The 15,393-nt window shown below is 34.6% G+C and overlaps 2 protein-coding genes across 3 annotated transcripts; both read right to left on the reverse strand.

Moving 5' to 3' along the window:
• Positions 1-464: 464 nt before the first annotated feature.
• Positions 465-2,185, reverse strand: LOC106746450 (NADH dehydrogenase [ubiquinone] 1 beta subcomplex subunit 7). The gene is made up of 3 exons (XM_014623056.1): positions 1,980-2,185; positions 1,119-1,287; positions 465-711 (listed from the first exon to the last, which is right to left on the reverse strand). The coding sequence occupies exons 1-3, from the start codon at positions 2,089-2,091 to the stop codon at positions 621-623; spliced, it is 372 nt and encodes a 123-aa protein (XP_014478542.1). The 5' UTR covers positions 2,092-2,185; the 3' UTR covers positions 465-620.
• Positions 2,186-2,296: 111 nt separating this feature from the next.
• LOC106746449 (probable U2 small nuclear ribonucleoprotein A') lies at positions 2,297-4,666 on the reverse strand. Of its 2 annotated transcripts, XR_001374602.1 has the most exons (5): positions 4,454-4,666; positions 4,324-4,364; positions 3,156-3,732; positions 2,830-2,932; positions 2,297-2,543 (listed from the first exon to the last, which is right to left on the reverse strand). XR_001374602.1 is itself a non-coding variant. In XM_014623055.1 (4 exons), exons 1-4 carry the CDS (start codon positions 4,533-4,535, stop codon positions 2,892-2,894), a joined length of 741 nt encoding a protein of 246 aa, XP_014478541.1. In that variant the 5' UTR covers positions 4,536-4,665; the 3' UTR covers positions 2,550-2,891. The 2 variants fall into 2 exon arrangements, 1 of the variants encoding a protein (XP_014478541.1); XM_014623055.1 differs by lacking the exon at positions 2,297-2,543 and having other exon boundaries at positions 2,550-2,932; positions 4,454-4,665.
• Between the last annotated feature and the right edge of the window lie 10,727 nt (positions 4,667-15,393).

The following is a 15,393-nucleotide window of genomic DNA, read 5'->3' on the forward strand; positions in this document are numbered from 1 at the left end:
AGCCAAATGTGTCGCGTATGTTCTGCGTGAAACCCGAGATATAGATGCCAAAAGAAAGAGGGAAAGAGACTGACGAGGAGGAGAATAGAACTCAAATAGCGCACGATATTTGTGGAATATAAAAAGAATATAAGATGTTAAATATTTTATAAATATCCGAGTGTCCGGGAAAGTCAGATATAAAAGAGATTGTGATAGATACTCAAAAAGATTTATGATAGGTATTTTTTATAAATAATTAAAACATGTCTTTCTTTAAGTGAAATTATTTCTTTCATTTACGAAAGATATTCCTCATAAATATTTTTTAATATTTATCATAGTCTTACCTGATTTTCCCAGTTATCTGAAAATTTATATAATATTACATTTAATATCTTTCTAAATATTTTATAAATATAGTGTGCTATCCAGGAAAGACCCAAATCTGCTTGAAATTTCGTTATCAATTGCTTCATCAAATAGAAAATCTATTGCTATACAATTTATTAATATCATATATATATATATATGTGTGTGTGTGAATATACAACACTAGAGCAATTACTCCATTTTTACTTATAACACCCTAAGTTGACACGACAAAAACCGATTTATTGAAATTCTATAGAAGTCGTCTTTTAAGCAGCGGCTGCTTGTTTCTGTTGTATCCTCTTCCTTCTCTCAAGCAGACGACGTTCCCTTTCGTACTCCTTCAGTCTTAAGATCGTACTGTAACAACAGTACAACATTTATCAGTATAGAAAGAAAAGAAGTAATCTTAAATCAACGATAGATATTCTCACATAAGCAAGAACATATATAATATTCGTAGAAGATTTTTAATTATAAATTGAATGCGAGTAATACTTGTATCAATATAAATTCAATCAAATTAAGACTAAAAATCTTCTGAGATTATGATATTCTTTTATGTGAGAATATCTATCATTGATTTAAGACTAATTTTTTCCCATGTACATTTATCAAACACGATATATACAATATGGAATATATAGAATACACAGAAAAAATATATGAAATATATAGAAATATATATAATATTTATCAATATATCTCTGTAGTTATTAATAGTAAAAAGACAATTGTCAATTAATCAAAATAGTACGATAACTTACTCGTTAGCCCGACAACGTGAATATTCGTGTTTCTCATATGCACACTTCAACATGACAGGGTAATGTATTCTGTGACACTGTAGAAGATCCATATACTTGTGAGCACAGTAATCACGTCTATCGCGTGGGATCTTCGCAGCTATCATGTCTTCTTCTGACACCAACATCTCTGTAAATTTGTCAAACTAAGCAGGGATAAACCAAATGTAGATATACTCCAAAATCTGAATAAAATTAAACAGTTAGTATTTGTATCATATATATATACTATTGCTATATATTGCTGTCAACTCCACGAATGAGCAAATGTGACAGGATAACAATATCATTTACTGATTTTCAATTAATATAGAAATCAACGAAATATTATATCGCAATAGGAATGAGTAAGATAGTTAATGATTTTATCAATTGAATGTGACTTGTTCCGACTACAAAGCAATTACGATAGATTTTGAAAAGCTTACTTTCTATGTATCAATGATCATTCAAAAATAGTAACGCTGACATACTTAGCTCACTATATTTGCAGTAAATTTATCAACACGTCAAATGTATCTAATATTTAATATATACTTACCATACCACATTTTATTTATATGTTATCAACAAACACGATACAAATTATAAAGCATAATATAACTATATACTGAACAGGTTGTCAATCCCAAAATTATGTCACACATCTGCGACAAGAATATTTGAAGCGACGCGATGACAATGTAAAGAAGTGAAAAATATAATACGGACGCATTTTTGGGCGAACGATCGATTTCAGATTCACGTTCGGTCAAGAGTAACAAAGGCCTCGCGGTCGAAATTCGTGCACGGAAGAGGTTAGTTTCGTTTCTCGATACTTGCCCCTGGGTTTTCGGCCAGTTGGAAATCCCAACATCGGGTCGAACGTCGGTGGTCCCTCGGGAACGGGCATCACGTCGGGTTTGGTGATATAAGTGGCGATATAATTACCCATTCTTTTCGGAGATTATATTCCAGCGAATAATCGTAAGCAAACCTCTACTCCACGGCGATATGTATCGCACTGACATCTGCTGACCTAACTTACATAATGTTCGTAACGCTCGAATATCTATATAGGATTATACAGCGCGACTGTAATTATTTAATATATAGATTGTTGCTTATGAACGAATGAAAATTTACAAACAGTATATTTTATTTAATCAGCTCAAACGCGCGATTCCTCATTTAAAGAGACCACCAACGAAAATATCTATAGTTATGCAGTCTGATCATACATGCAGTAAAATACAAAGCAATGCGCACAAATTATATTGATATGTTATAAATGAAAGAATCATACGAGATTTGATACTTAACTTCACATTAGGAGGGACAAGGAGGTGATTTTGGTTGTGAAAAGGCGAAATTCTTCTCGAAACGAATCTGTTTATTCGGACTTTGCTGAAATAAACATATGAGTATATTAAAAATTGCGTTCACACGTAATATCGAGGAGTAATATCGAGAATCGCTTCGTGGCTACACTGTTAATACTATCATTTTTATTTCTGTTTTTTCTTATGACAAAATGAATATCTGCACTTGCAGCGACAATATATATATATATATATATATATATATGCATGTATATATATATATGTGTGTGTGTAGTATACAGCTTCTTATTAGCCTTACACCTCATACTTTCATTGCTCTCTCTCTCTCTCTCTTCAATTTATATACTTACAACAGGGGAGGGGGGAAGTTTGTTTCAGACTTAAGCTATAAACGTACAGAAAGTAAGGCGAGTTAATCATCGTCCTCCTCCATAGCTTCCAATGCTCCGTTTCCTAAAATACAAACACATACGATAAATTGCATTGGGTCTATAAGACCTAGTCTACAATAGATGCTTTAAGCCTTGAACCTTAAGAAATTAACCAATCGAATTATAGAAGAATAATCAATTGTGATTGGTTAACTTCTTAAGGCTTAGAGCTCAAATTCTCATTGTAGACCCCGCTTAAGCTATCATGTGTTTTCACTCGCGCTACCGAGTGATGCTGTACGTACCGTTCTGTAATCGTTCTTCACCCGGTATATGGCCGGCCTGTAACAATTTGCTGAGCCTTTGCACCTCTTCCAAGGAGGACGCGTTCGTGATAGCCTCGCGAATCTTTTTGCGTTCCTCGGCAGAAGTGAGAGGCTTCTCCGCAGACGTGCCCGCCGTTTGTGCCTTCACCTTCTTGGCTATCTCGCGCGCCATCTCCTTGCCGCGTTTACTCCTGAAATACTCGACCGCCGACTCGCGTTCCTTCTGCTTGATTTTCCGGAAGTCGAGCAGCCTAAGCTGCGGGAATCGATACACGACGTATTGCCGGTAATGCTGCTTAGCCGACACCGGGTTTTGCAGCAGACACAAGTTCGTGAGGTTCTTCAGCGCTATAAGAGGCTCCAAGTCTCCCAGCTCTTGTATCATATTGCCGGTTAACATCAGCGTATGTAAATTCGGTATACAATGCTCTAAACCTTCGGCTATTCTGACGATACGATTGTTATTGAAGAATAAGGTTTTGATCCTTTTCAACAATGGGAATCCGTCCAGCTTGCGTATGTCATTGTCGGAGAAATCTATAGTGTCAAACTGGTCCTGTGTAAGAAGAGAAATCGACGCATACGTTAGGAAATGACGATTGTACGATATTTTGGTCCATGCCAAACAATTCTTAGGCTGGACCCACAACAAACACAGTGAGTCTTGAGCCTTTTGCTCCCAGCACTAAATTGTAATGTAATTTCTGGCAAGAAATATTTCCAATGCTACCAAACAGCTGTTATATTAATTCTTAACAATTGCAACATTGCAATTGTTAAGAATTAATATAACAGCTTATTTTAATATTGTATTTAATGTCACGCCTTTTATACTAGAAATTGTTAAATTTTATTACTCAAAGCAAAAGACTAAAGGCTTGTTACATCTATTATAGATTCAGACTTATTTGAAATATAAAATATTCAAATTTGAACTAAGACACAAGTTTTGGAATCACAATTACAATGTCTTGCATATATGATTCATCTAGAAATCAACTCAAATCTAATTTTCTAAATTCAGATCTGAGTATTTCACACGAGAAAAGGTCTAAGTCACAACTATTCATGTAAGCCCACAGCTTGTGCGCTCAATATAAACACAAGATGGAAATCCACTGGACGAGGCACCAAAAAAAATGCTTACCAAGGTCGCTCCTAGATTCTCGATCGTGGGTATCTTGTATCCTATAACATACGAACGGGACATATAACAATCGCATGATAAACACGATACGGCAAACAATTAAGTCAAACTTCGGCGATTTCTCACAAACCTCTCAGGTCCAACTCACGATCTCGCACAGGATTGATGTATTGCATCGACTGTTCTATTAAATCCGGCGTGAGTTTCACCATCGTGAGGAAACACCGTGGACCGTCGGTCGAACTTCACTTAATAACGAACTCACAAACGTTCCTAACCTATAGACGTTCAACGATTGAATCCATATTGTTTCCCTCCTTCCTACCTTTGATACACGGCTGGAAGCATAGTTTCGGCATACCATATAGGCCGGCATTCACACTTGAATCTTATGTTTGAGACCGTCGTAAGTTCATCTTCAGATGTTTCGTAGCCAATGAAATGAGCCGTACAGTATCTGAAGGTAAACTCAAAACGGTCTTAAATATAAAGTTCGACTATGAATATCGGCCATAATGGCTCCTACACATAGGATGTGACAACGCTTGCCGCGCGACGGAAGTCCACACGGTGACCAATCGCCATGTTGTTTTCCCGTAATTGTAGAATGCTCTTAAGAAAGACCGGAAATTTATTGGCTACCGCGCGAATTTCCGCCGCGCGACAAATGTTGCCGCATCCTGTGTGCAGGAACCATAAGATATAAAAGAATCAGTCAATCGGAGTCCTTCATTTCTGAGTACCTGATTGGTCAATTCTCTTATATCTAATGGTTCTCACAGCTATGTACAAGGATAATTGGTCTGTTGTTTTTAGCTGCATTGCTGAACTGGTTCAATAAATTAGAATGAGACAAGTATATTTTGTCTCGCTCTAACTTATCGCATTAGTTCAACGATACAGCTAAAAAGAACGGAACAAGTGTGCTCAATATAACGCATTATTGGGAGAACAAAGAGTGAATTTAAAAAAATATTTTTTTCTTGAAAAATGAATGGAACAATTAAATAGAGAAAATTTTTCTATAAAAGTTTCGTATAAAATCTTTTTTGATATTTCTTTTAGTTTACAAAATATATTTAAAAAAATCGGAAGCCTTTATATCTTTGAAGGATGGTTTCACCCCTTCAAACCGTTTTTCAGTAGCAACTGAAAATTTCTAAATTCATTCATTTACCTAAATAACCTACAGTTGTACAAAGTTTCATTAATCTGAATTTTCGAGTTCGCGAGGTTCCCTTGTTAGTCGAGAGCTGACTCTTTAGACGAAACCAGTTTTTACTCACGACACCGTTAGATGGCGCTAGGCAGCTATTAATTTTTCGCTAGGACTAGCAAATCAAGCTATTATTCCAAAAGTGTAGTTCCAAAGTCTCCGTTAGCATCGGTCCACAATAAGTATTTTAAGCCTTAAGCCTTAAGAAATCAGATCTTTGATCAATCAGTTAATTATTCTCTGCACATTCGACTGTGATTGGTCAATTTCTTAAGGCTTAAGGCTTTAAAACACCTAATGTAGACCGACATATACGAGCTACTTCGATACTACGTGCAAAGTCGAAATCGAATCGTAATAACTCAACAAGTCTAACATACTTTTAATTTTTAAATAGTACGATGAGACAGACGAGCCACATTTTAAGTCTGCTATAAAAAAATATACATAATTCAACAGATTACATACAGACTATTGTGCTGAAAAAAACTTTTGGCCATTTCTTCTATATCGAGACTTCAACTTGCTGAAACCTTCTAGTACGCATAGAGAAAAAAATGGTCATTTTATCCTCCGCGGTTTCGATCCCAATCAGCGGGGTCATGTTTTGCGTAAACATTTACAAGAGCATCTTAACAAGACGGAATTTTCTACTAAGTGTCTATAATTTTCACTGGTCCTTTTCATAATTAAATCAACTAAGTTTCTCGCTCAATAAATATTTATAAATGTCCACAAGGGTGTGTATCCTCTTCCTCTGTTTCCCCCCTTTCTTTATATTTCCCATCAATTCGATCTTTTAATAATCGCACACGGTTTCCGCTGTTACACATATGTATGTACAAGCATATATACGTGCATTTTGACAAAAACGATGCGACGAAAAAATGTCGCTTTAATATTGGGGATATCGTTTGCATAATTGCGTGCATATGTAAATGTAAACATCGTGTATGTAAACATCGGCACGAAGAAACGAAATTCTCGAAGAGTTCGATTACACCACATCGTATTCACTCTATTTTTCCACGTACGTTTCTTTAACGAGTAGGATTTTTTTAGGATTACCTGTATCATCTACATAATTAGATTCCTCGCTTCTTCGGTATACTCTTTTTAACAATATTATTTTTAGCTTCCACACAGGTGGAAGCCTTCCCACACACATACATACACAAACACGCGCGAAACACACATACACACGGCATTGCAGCATACAAGCTTATCTGCATTTCTTAATATCAGCATTTGTACAGGACGTCCGCCATATCTTGTTCGTAAAATGTCGTTTATGTGGTAATTCATCGGAACGTATCAACAAAAGTTACGAAACCGCGAAATGTACGCATGCACAAGTTCGATTCGCGAGAGTTGAAATCCGGTTTTCGCCTTTAACGATCGTATATAATGAACGAATACGCGAAATATAGTAAATACCACAACGTTTATGAGATAGTAGACACTTCGCAAATCAATGCATCGCTTTTAACCTTTTCAATACCACGAATACATATAACGCTTTCGGCAAATACCATTGATTTACGGAGGCATATATGCGTTTAACGAATTCCTTCGGCTTATATCCTCGATACAAGCAACAATTACGTAGACCTGCGAAATTAAGGATGTTAAAGGTTATTTGAGAATTATAGGTGGTTTTCCACGCAATTTTGTGCACCGAATACGAATCTGGCCGCAAAAATTGTCTGTCGCGTCAAGTTTTCGAGATAAATGGAACAAAATGGTCCGAAATAACGATTTCGTCTATATTCATGAAAGTATTACAGAGAAAGCAAATTATTTTCTATATTTTCACCAACGGTATTTCAACGGCACCAATAACCTGCTAATTGCTTACAATTTTTCAAAAAGTTATTTTTTTCACAGTTTGACTACAACAGTTCAAAGTATTTCGTTCAGCGATCGTTTGGCTCCAGAAAACCTCGCATTCTAGAATTAAGGGTTACTAATACAAATCGTGACTAATGGCATCATGATTCATCGTAGTTAAACAAATAGCTAATGGTGACTGGCAGCTAACATTTAACACGTTGTACTTTATAAGGTAATTTGTAAAGTGTAAAGTGCTCTTTTGAGTCGATCTTACACCACCATGAAATATTCACCAGCGACACGTAATATTCTCGAAAAGCAATTCCATCACATGAATATCATATATCACAGTGGAATTGGTGACAGTGAACTTTTAAATACGACGTGCGTACGTGTCAAATACCAATGTATTATCAATCGAATTCTCATCCAGCATCCTTGATTTCTTAGCTACGAGTGATAACAATATACGAGTATCTGTGCATATTTTTTATCTCGTAAAAGGATGCCACACTTGAAAGCTTTGCTGGTAAAATACTGATATATTTCTGCCAAATTTACATTATATAATATCGGCCGCACAAAATTATTCTTGAAGAGAATAAAAAAAATTTCTTGAATACGTGATTTATAACACAAAAGATTGATTATAATCTGAAAGAGCACAGTCTGGTAAATACGTGACGTGTGATAAAACTTCCTATTGAAATGTCGATAATGTATCTATGTTGCTTTTGCAACGTGTGGTCGAGTATTGTCTTGTAAAAAATAATATTATATGTTCAAAATAGTATTCAATTCAGATATTACTTATTCCGTACAAAAGAATATTTTACGAATGTTAATAAAAGAATTGCGCGCATGCGTAGTTTTCGCGGCGCTCGTTTATCTCGTTTATTTTTGAAAATGCCACGAGATGTGCTCGATAAACGTCAAGGCACACATAACACCTAGTGTGCATATGAACTGAACACACGATGACAAGATGAATTTTCACGGCGACCAGATGCGCTGCTACTTCGAAGCGAAATATTTCGAGCGAATAGGCGACGAAATCGTCGAGGTTTGCAGTAAATGCGAGATAAGATCGAGAATTTGGAAGAGCTAAAATAGTTTCAGTGGCAAACTAGATATGATGCAAATTCTTCATTCAGTCACTTTTCAGGAAATTGCATTATTGCACAATAGGTTCCGTTGTCTGTTTCCGCGAATCTAAAATTCACACATCGCACTGACGTCATAGTAGTTTTCTTTTCTTATCTTTCTGTGTTTCTGTCGTTTTATGACTAGCATGACATTCTTAACAAGTTCTCTCGAGAATACATCATGAATATATACAGATGCATTACGAGAAATATCGTAAAACAATACACATCACGTCTATGAGAAAATTGTATCTATTATAAAAAAAAAAACTACCGGTCTTTCTATAAATAATCGCTTGTTAACTTTATATTCAAAGATAAAAAAAAAATATTTAATCCAAAATACATATATTCACTCACGTCACCGTCTTAATTCAAGTCACCGTTTAAATTTATAATATTTCGCTATCTTTATTTTTCTATTTCATCTGAAGATTTCATAGCTCTCCATCAACCATTATGTGCGTGGATTCATTCCGAAAACTCATTCTATAAAAGAGATCGGGGATAGTTGGCTAACTGATTATTTCTGTTGTTTTCTAATAGGTTAGAGAATCAGACAAGTGGGGATTTCATAACTATTTTTGACGCGTTCGAAATCTCTGTTTGCTCGATTCTGTAGGCCTGTTAAGAAACGACAGAAATAATCAATTAGCCAACTTAACCTTTAGCCAACTAGCCCCGGTCTGCCCTACACCGACAGCCATATGCATATGATTGCCTCGTATTTTACAATATACGAGGGGAGACCCAAGAAAACGGATACTGAAAGAATTTTGTAAAAAAGTTAATAAAGTTTTTATACAAAAAATCTGGTTTTTTTGGGTCCCCCCTCGTACGCACGAAAGAATGGAAAAGATCGAATTACACACATAAACAATTATCTAAAAATAACTATTGACTTTCATAGCAGAATATATAAACGATCGTATTTGAATTAATGATCGCAATATAATGTGTTAATTAGCAATTTCCGCCGGTATTTTTATACGAGCTGCTCTCTCGAGCACAAAGCGTAAATAACGAAGAAATTATAATTACATGATTCATAATATTATTTATAAGCGGCTTCTATGTAAGCTTGATTTCCCCCCCGTGAGTCCCAATGACCTTGTTTATGCAGACCAACCAACAAATGCGCCAATTATGTAAGAAATAGCTGCTAGCGAGGTACAGACTCGATACCGATTTTGAATAAACAATACCAGAAGCCAATACCGATTTGATACTGATGGAAAATTGAGATAATACTCATAATTCAATTGATATAATTAATTACGTTTTAACTAATATTATATGATACAGGTATGCATTGACAGCAATAAAAATAGATAATCGATTGATACTCACACATTAAATTTCCTAAGGTTCTTACTATGGGTCAAAATGTTCGTCATTGATACGAAATAGAGAAGATTTTATGTTTTAATCATATAAAAAATATAATATCTATATAAATTTTACGTTACAATAATGAGAGTCGTTCAAAAAGCACATGATATAATATAAAAATATTACGAGTTTTGTAAAATCTTTACTACCATATTTCAGATCTTCTTTTATTCTTTATTAAGTTGGTAAATATAATATTATATGATATTATTAGGTAAATATGATAGTATAGTGCGATCTGCCAAGGTTAATGGCACATAGGAAAACGTAAACAGTAAGCAAATTGACGAATCACAATCGACTATTCTTCTTATGGTTTAAGAATAATCGATAGTAATTAGTCAATTTTCTTACTGCTTACATTTTCCGATATACTCCCTAAGTCTTTGAATGATCAGAAAAATCGATTTGTGTTATTATTTGTTAAGGAAACTATATGATTCCGTTAAAAAAAAAGGAGTTGACTTTGAAATGACCTTAAATTATTGACTATATAACGAAGTTAAAGTTACCAACTTATATCTCTCTCCAAACCCTACAACTTTTGTCCGAAACATTTCTTTCTATTTTGCATTATTTATTATATATTTTTTCTTCTAAAGTTAAGCGACTTACTCTATATAAAAACGAAAGTTTTTCAATAGTATACCAGTAATTTTTTTGTATTTTTAGCTCTTTTTCTGTATAGTCTGAGTCCACCATTACACTTCAGAAATAAAAGGCAGTTAAAACAACAACGCATACACTTACAGGCATTCTCTACCATCAAAGAAAGCAAAAACGGTTTTATCAGCAGGAAAGGTCATGGCTATTACTTTTGAGATTCATAATAATCTTTACTGATTATTTGAAAAAAGGAAAGACAATAAATAGCGAGTATTACATTAATTTGTTATAACTGAGCGACAAAATCGAGGAAATACGGCTGCATTTGGACAAAAAAGTTCTTTTCCATCAAAACACATATGTCTCCGAGTGTCATGGCCAAAATTTATGAATTAAGATTCGAATTAGTGCCTCACCCGCTCTGTTCGCCAAATTTGGCTTCCTGTAATTACTATTTGTTACCTAAAAGAATAGCTTGACGGTAAGAGATTTTCGCTCAATTTCGAGATAATCGCTGCTATAAACGATTATTTTGAAGATTTAGATACATCGACCTGCAAAAAAAGTATTGCTGCTTTATATCACTATTGGAATAAATGTGTCAAGCTAGCAGGAAACTATATTAAAAAATAAAATGATATTGCCCAGAAACATTATTTCTTCTTTATTAGGCTACGTGCTTTATAAACAGCCCTTGTAATGTATGAGCCATTTATTCTGACGCAAATTCATATCTTTTATTAATTCCTTCTTCACTATCCTTTTCTTACATTGATTTGTAAGTCGATAAAACCGAATGATCTGATTTTTTCCGAAATCAATTTGTGTCATTTTCAAAGTAAACAGCCTAGAACCTATATATCCACAGAATTAATTTTAATAATATACTGCGCACACGCAAATATAACGAATGCCATTGTTGCATTAAAATTAATTAGATACTGAATGTATACAATATTAAATTTGCAGATTATGCATTTGCAATTATGCGCGAATACAATGCCATGCATATTCACATCAAATTTAATTAACGATCGTGATATCGAATTTACGAATGCGCGAATCGCACAGTCCAAAGATTAAGAGACAGGCAAATAAATTAACTGAAATATTAACAAACTTGAAACCGCCATCAGTCGTATTGACACGCATAAATTAAGCAGTCAATTACGGGAATACACATACGTCATCGAACGAAAGAAAGAATATGGATAAAATGCGGATAGCATTAGAAATACCATTAATTCGAACGAATCTATGAAGAAGTGCAAAACAGGAATCAAACGAAAACATAAGTGCGCATATAAACAATGCATCTAGACCACTTTTTCTCCTTCCTCAAAGTTTTTGTCTTTTTTGTGTTTTATTTCTCTAATCCCGGTAATATGTCGTATTGGCTCTCGTAGGCCGAACGTCAGATCATTGAACGCAGCGTAAATACTGAAGGACGACGAGTTTCTCGCTATAACGATCCTTCGCTCCTGCGTCCAGCTATGCTCGCAGGTAAGACGCAAGAATGCAAGCGTCATCGTGGCGATGCAGTTTCTCGTTAAAGTGATGTGACGTGACCCGGTGGCATCAGAAACATTCAGCGCCGCGTCGCGCCGAATAAAATCAAAAGTGGAAGGCTTCGCGCGCAAAAAGAAGACGGCGGGCCGTCGGTGAATCAGCAAAGTTTGCGGACGTCCTGTCGAGAATAGTTAAAAGAAAAGTTCAAATGTATTTACTTGAGAATCTCTCTAACGCGCGTGGCACACACTGAGAGAAAATTATAGTTATTTTCGTACCAACTATAATTTTTTTATAATTTTAATCACAAAAATAGTAGTAACAACATGCAAGATTACTATATATTAAAAAAATTATAATAACACTTGCTGGAGAATTGGTTCTCTCGACTATATTGGTAATCCTTTTACTATCGTAAGTAGAATAAATCAGCCGCAAAGATATTAAAATAATATCGTTCCGTGACCATATTTTATGTTTCAACACTCAAAAAAATGGTTTTGCAGTCATAACGAAAATTAAGTAGAAAACTGACTAGAACTAGTCACATTTCTTATTGAAAATTAGTAATAGGATTTAAATTTTCTTGCACATATGACGTTTAGAGACAAAAGATCAGAAACTCAGAAGATAAGTCAAATCTTGACGCTGATAATATTGTGACGTAAAATATATCATTCATCTGAAGTTTCCATGATTAATTTATTCTACCTGGGACGATGATTGTAATTACAAATACATTTTATTCCTAGCGCAAGGTTGATAAGCACAACGCGCGATACGACACTTCTTCGTCGCAAATACAGAAAAAAAGACCGTGACAAGGAGGTCCGGCACGAGGCAGATCTCACAAAGTATCGACGGTTGTTGGCTCGGTTTACTCGAAGTAAACAGCACATATCCGACGTAGGAACGCGCGTGTACTCATCTTGCGTGCAAATAGTGCCTAAGCTCAAATGCGCACCCGTCATCCTCGCACTGTGCGAATTTTAATTCCGCGAGCGATAATCACTCGCCATATGGCAATTAGCGCGTCACGGGAATGGCACGGCCAAGGTCGCCGGTCGGCAGCCACCGACATAAAATCTTCTGGAGCTTATGACCTTTGTTTCCTTTGTTTACGATCACCGAAGAGTGCGTGCGCGTACGCGCACACTATCCATCACCATATGAATTCTACGTAGGCATAGCATCCTTATCCGTTTGCCACGTGTCTCGTTAAACCCGTACGATGTGTGTTTCGTTAATTCCGTCCATTGCGAACCGTATTTTTGCTATCGGTGTGTGTGAAGCCGATGAGACTCCACTCGAAAACATTGAAATAAGACGGAGAAAGTGCGAGAGCCGTCGTGACTGACAACAATACACAGATCGGCAATATGGCCTTAAAGAGGTCGTAAGACGAAAAGAATTTGATGAAACCTGCACTATGTATACGTTGAAGTACTAACTAACTGCTCGTGCAATTAAGGAGAAGATTAATCGTTCAGGAGCTAAAATTGCAACTAAAATTGACATTTTACATATGAGATTAGCGTGCTACTTTTAATTTCTATTTTTAATATTTTCTAAATTATATATAAAAACAAGATTTTGACGAAAATACTATGATATTAAAAGACTAATGTACAGACATTATATGTAAATTTCAGAATTTTATGACCATTTTGTTTGGAAAATACAATGGTGTTAAGTTTATAATTTATAGTAATATTCGGAATACAAATATATATATATATTTAAATACTTATATATCTCTTTCTACTTTTTATGTGTCTCTGTTAGATGATTTGATGTTTAAATATAGTATTAATAAAATAAATAAATAATAATATTTTTATATTTGTAATATTTTGTATAAATATATTTATCTCAATTCAGTTTCAAATTAATATTTATTATTCAGTGGTGAAATAAATGTATAGAGAAATGCAATTTTACTTGATATTAAATTTATGAATAACTTTCTTAATGTATCACTGAAAATACGACACAATAACTCTCTTAATGTATCACTGAAAATACGACACTGTGTTTTACAACTTCCTTAATAGTCAAATCAAATACTGTAGGACATCAAGTTTTATTGTAGAATGTCAAATATTGTATCAAACTATTATAGAACGGAGTATAGATTTCTTATTATAGAATGGGAATTATAGAATGGTAAATAATTTCATCAGTACCATCTATTACGTCAGTTACGAATGTCAATAAAAATTGCTTTACATAAGAGTATTCGTTCCTTACCTTTAAGATTTTATGCGCGCGTATTTATCGGGATTCCTCTCGCGATTCTAAATAATTTACGAGCGTACACTAAACGCGATAAATGTTCGCACATTATCAGATCTATTCTGCTATTATATATAAGTCATGAATCTATCGAAGTAACGAGAGAAGGATATAAACAATAGAAATCCGTTAATAATTGGTTTATATGAGCAGACACGACGTCTTATATGAAGATTTCAACAAACTTATAATATTCATACATTATAATCAATATGCGCAATATTATCCTTCTGAGGCGAAAACAATATTATTCATATACACAGACACAACGTCATGTATGAAGATTACTTGTCTAACAAACTTATAATATTCATATCATTCTAATCAATTGAAATTACAATCCAATTACAAAAACTAAGGCAGTAACGCAATGTTCAATATTACGCGCAATGTTATCCTTCTGAAGCAAAAGTAATGTTATTTAATGGATATTACAAGGTGTCCGAGATTTTTTGACCAATCGTTCGTATAAAAATAGAACAGATTAAACTGAGCAGAAAAGTTCTCTATCATTTTGCAAACAATCAAGCAAAATTTCGAATTATTAATGATTGAAAATGGCCACGTATATAGAGGTTTCTTCGATTAATAACTAAAAAAATCTGCGTGTAATTTGTAAAATGGCATACTATTTTGTTCAGTAATTAAGGACAAAGACGGTGAAGATTCATGTTTGCGGATTACGAGCGCGTAAATTCTGACATTTTAAATGTTCGTATTTGCAAATCATTTTTATAACTTAGACGTTGTGGTGCACCGAATAAAACGCACGCATTAATAATACGTAACGCGTTTCAATTTGTTGCACTGTAAAATGTTACAGTGCACACACACACACTAATTTTTATATTTCGTAACCGATTCTCCGAATCGCATAATATTCAAGGATGTAACTCTTTAAGCTTTAATACGAACTTCTCTTATCATTAAATTCATATTGGCTGTGTAAAACTTTTTCGGTCCGTCGAATTTATTGCACGAACTGTCTTAACATCATCATCTCTCATACATCATATATCCTTTTATCCTTACTGTTACAGACAGACTACTGCCACTTTGTGCGATCTTACGCCA

The sequence above is a fragment of the Dinoponera quadriceps genome, unplaced genomic scaffold (genome assembly GCF_001313825.1).
Source record: "Dinoponera quadriceps isolate SergipeBrazil2010 unplaced genomic scaffold, ASM131382v1 scaffold1960, whole genome shotgun sequence".
Taxonomy (NCBI): domain Eukaryota; kingdom Metazoa; phylum Arthropoda; class Insecta; order Hymenoptera; family Formicidae; genus Dinoponera; species Dinoponera quadriceps.

Excerpts from the sequence above, each read along its gene's own strand:
- LOC106746450 (XM_014623056.1), bottom strand. The coding sequence starts at position 2,091 with ATGGGTAATTATATCGCCACTTATATCACCAAACCCGACGTGATGCCC. Across the intron at positions 1,288-1,979 it reads AACTGGCCGAAAACCCAGGG|AGATGTTGGTGTCAGAAGAA; the intron begins GCAAGTATCGAG and ends ACAAATTTACAG. Across the intron at positions 712-1,118 it reads TCACGTTGTCGGGCTAACGA|TACGATCTTAAGACTGAAGG; the intron begins GTAAGTTATCGT and ends CTGTTGTTACAG.
- LOC106746449 (XM_014623055.1), bottom strand. The coding sequence starts at position 4,535 with ATGGTGAAACTCACGCCGGATTTAATAGAACAGTCGATGCAATACATC. Across the intron at positions 3,733-4,323 it reads AGAATCTAGGAGCGACCTTG|GACCAGTTTGACACTATAGA; the intron begins GTAAGCATTTTT and ends CTTCTTACACAG. Across the intron at positions 2,933-3,155 it reads TGAAGAACGATTACAGAACG|GAAACGGAGCATTGGAAGCT; the intron begins GTACGTACAGCA and ends TTTGTATTTTAG.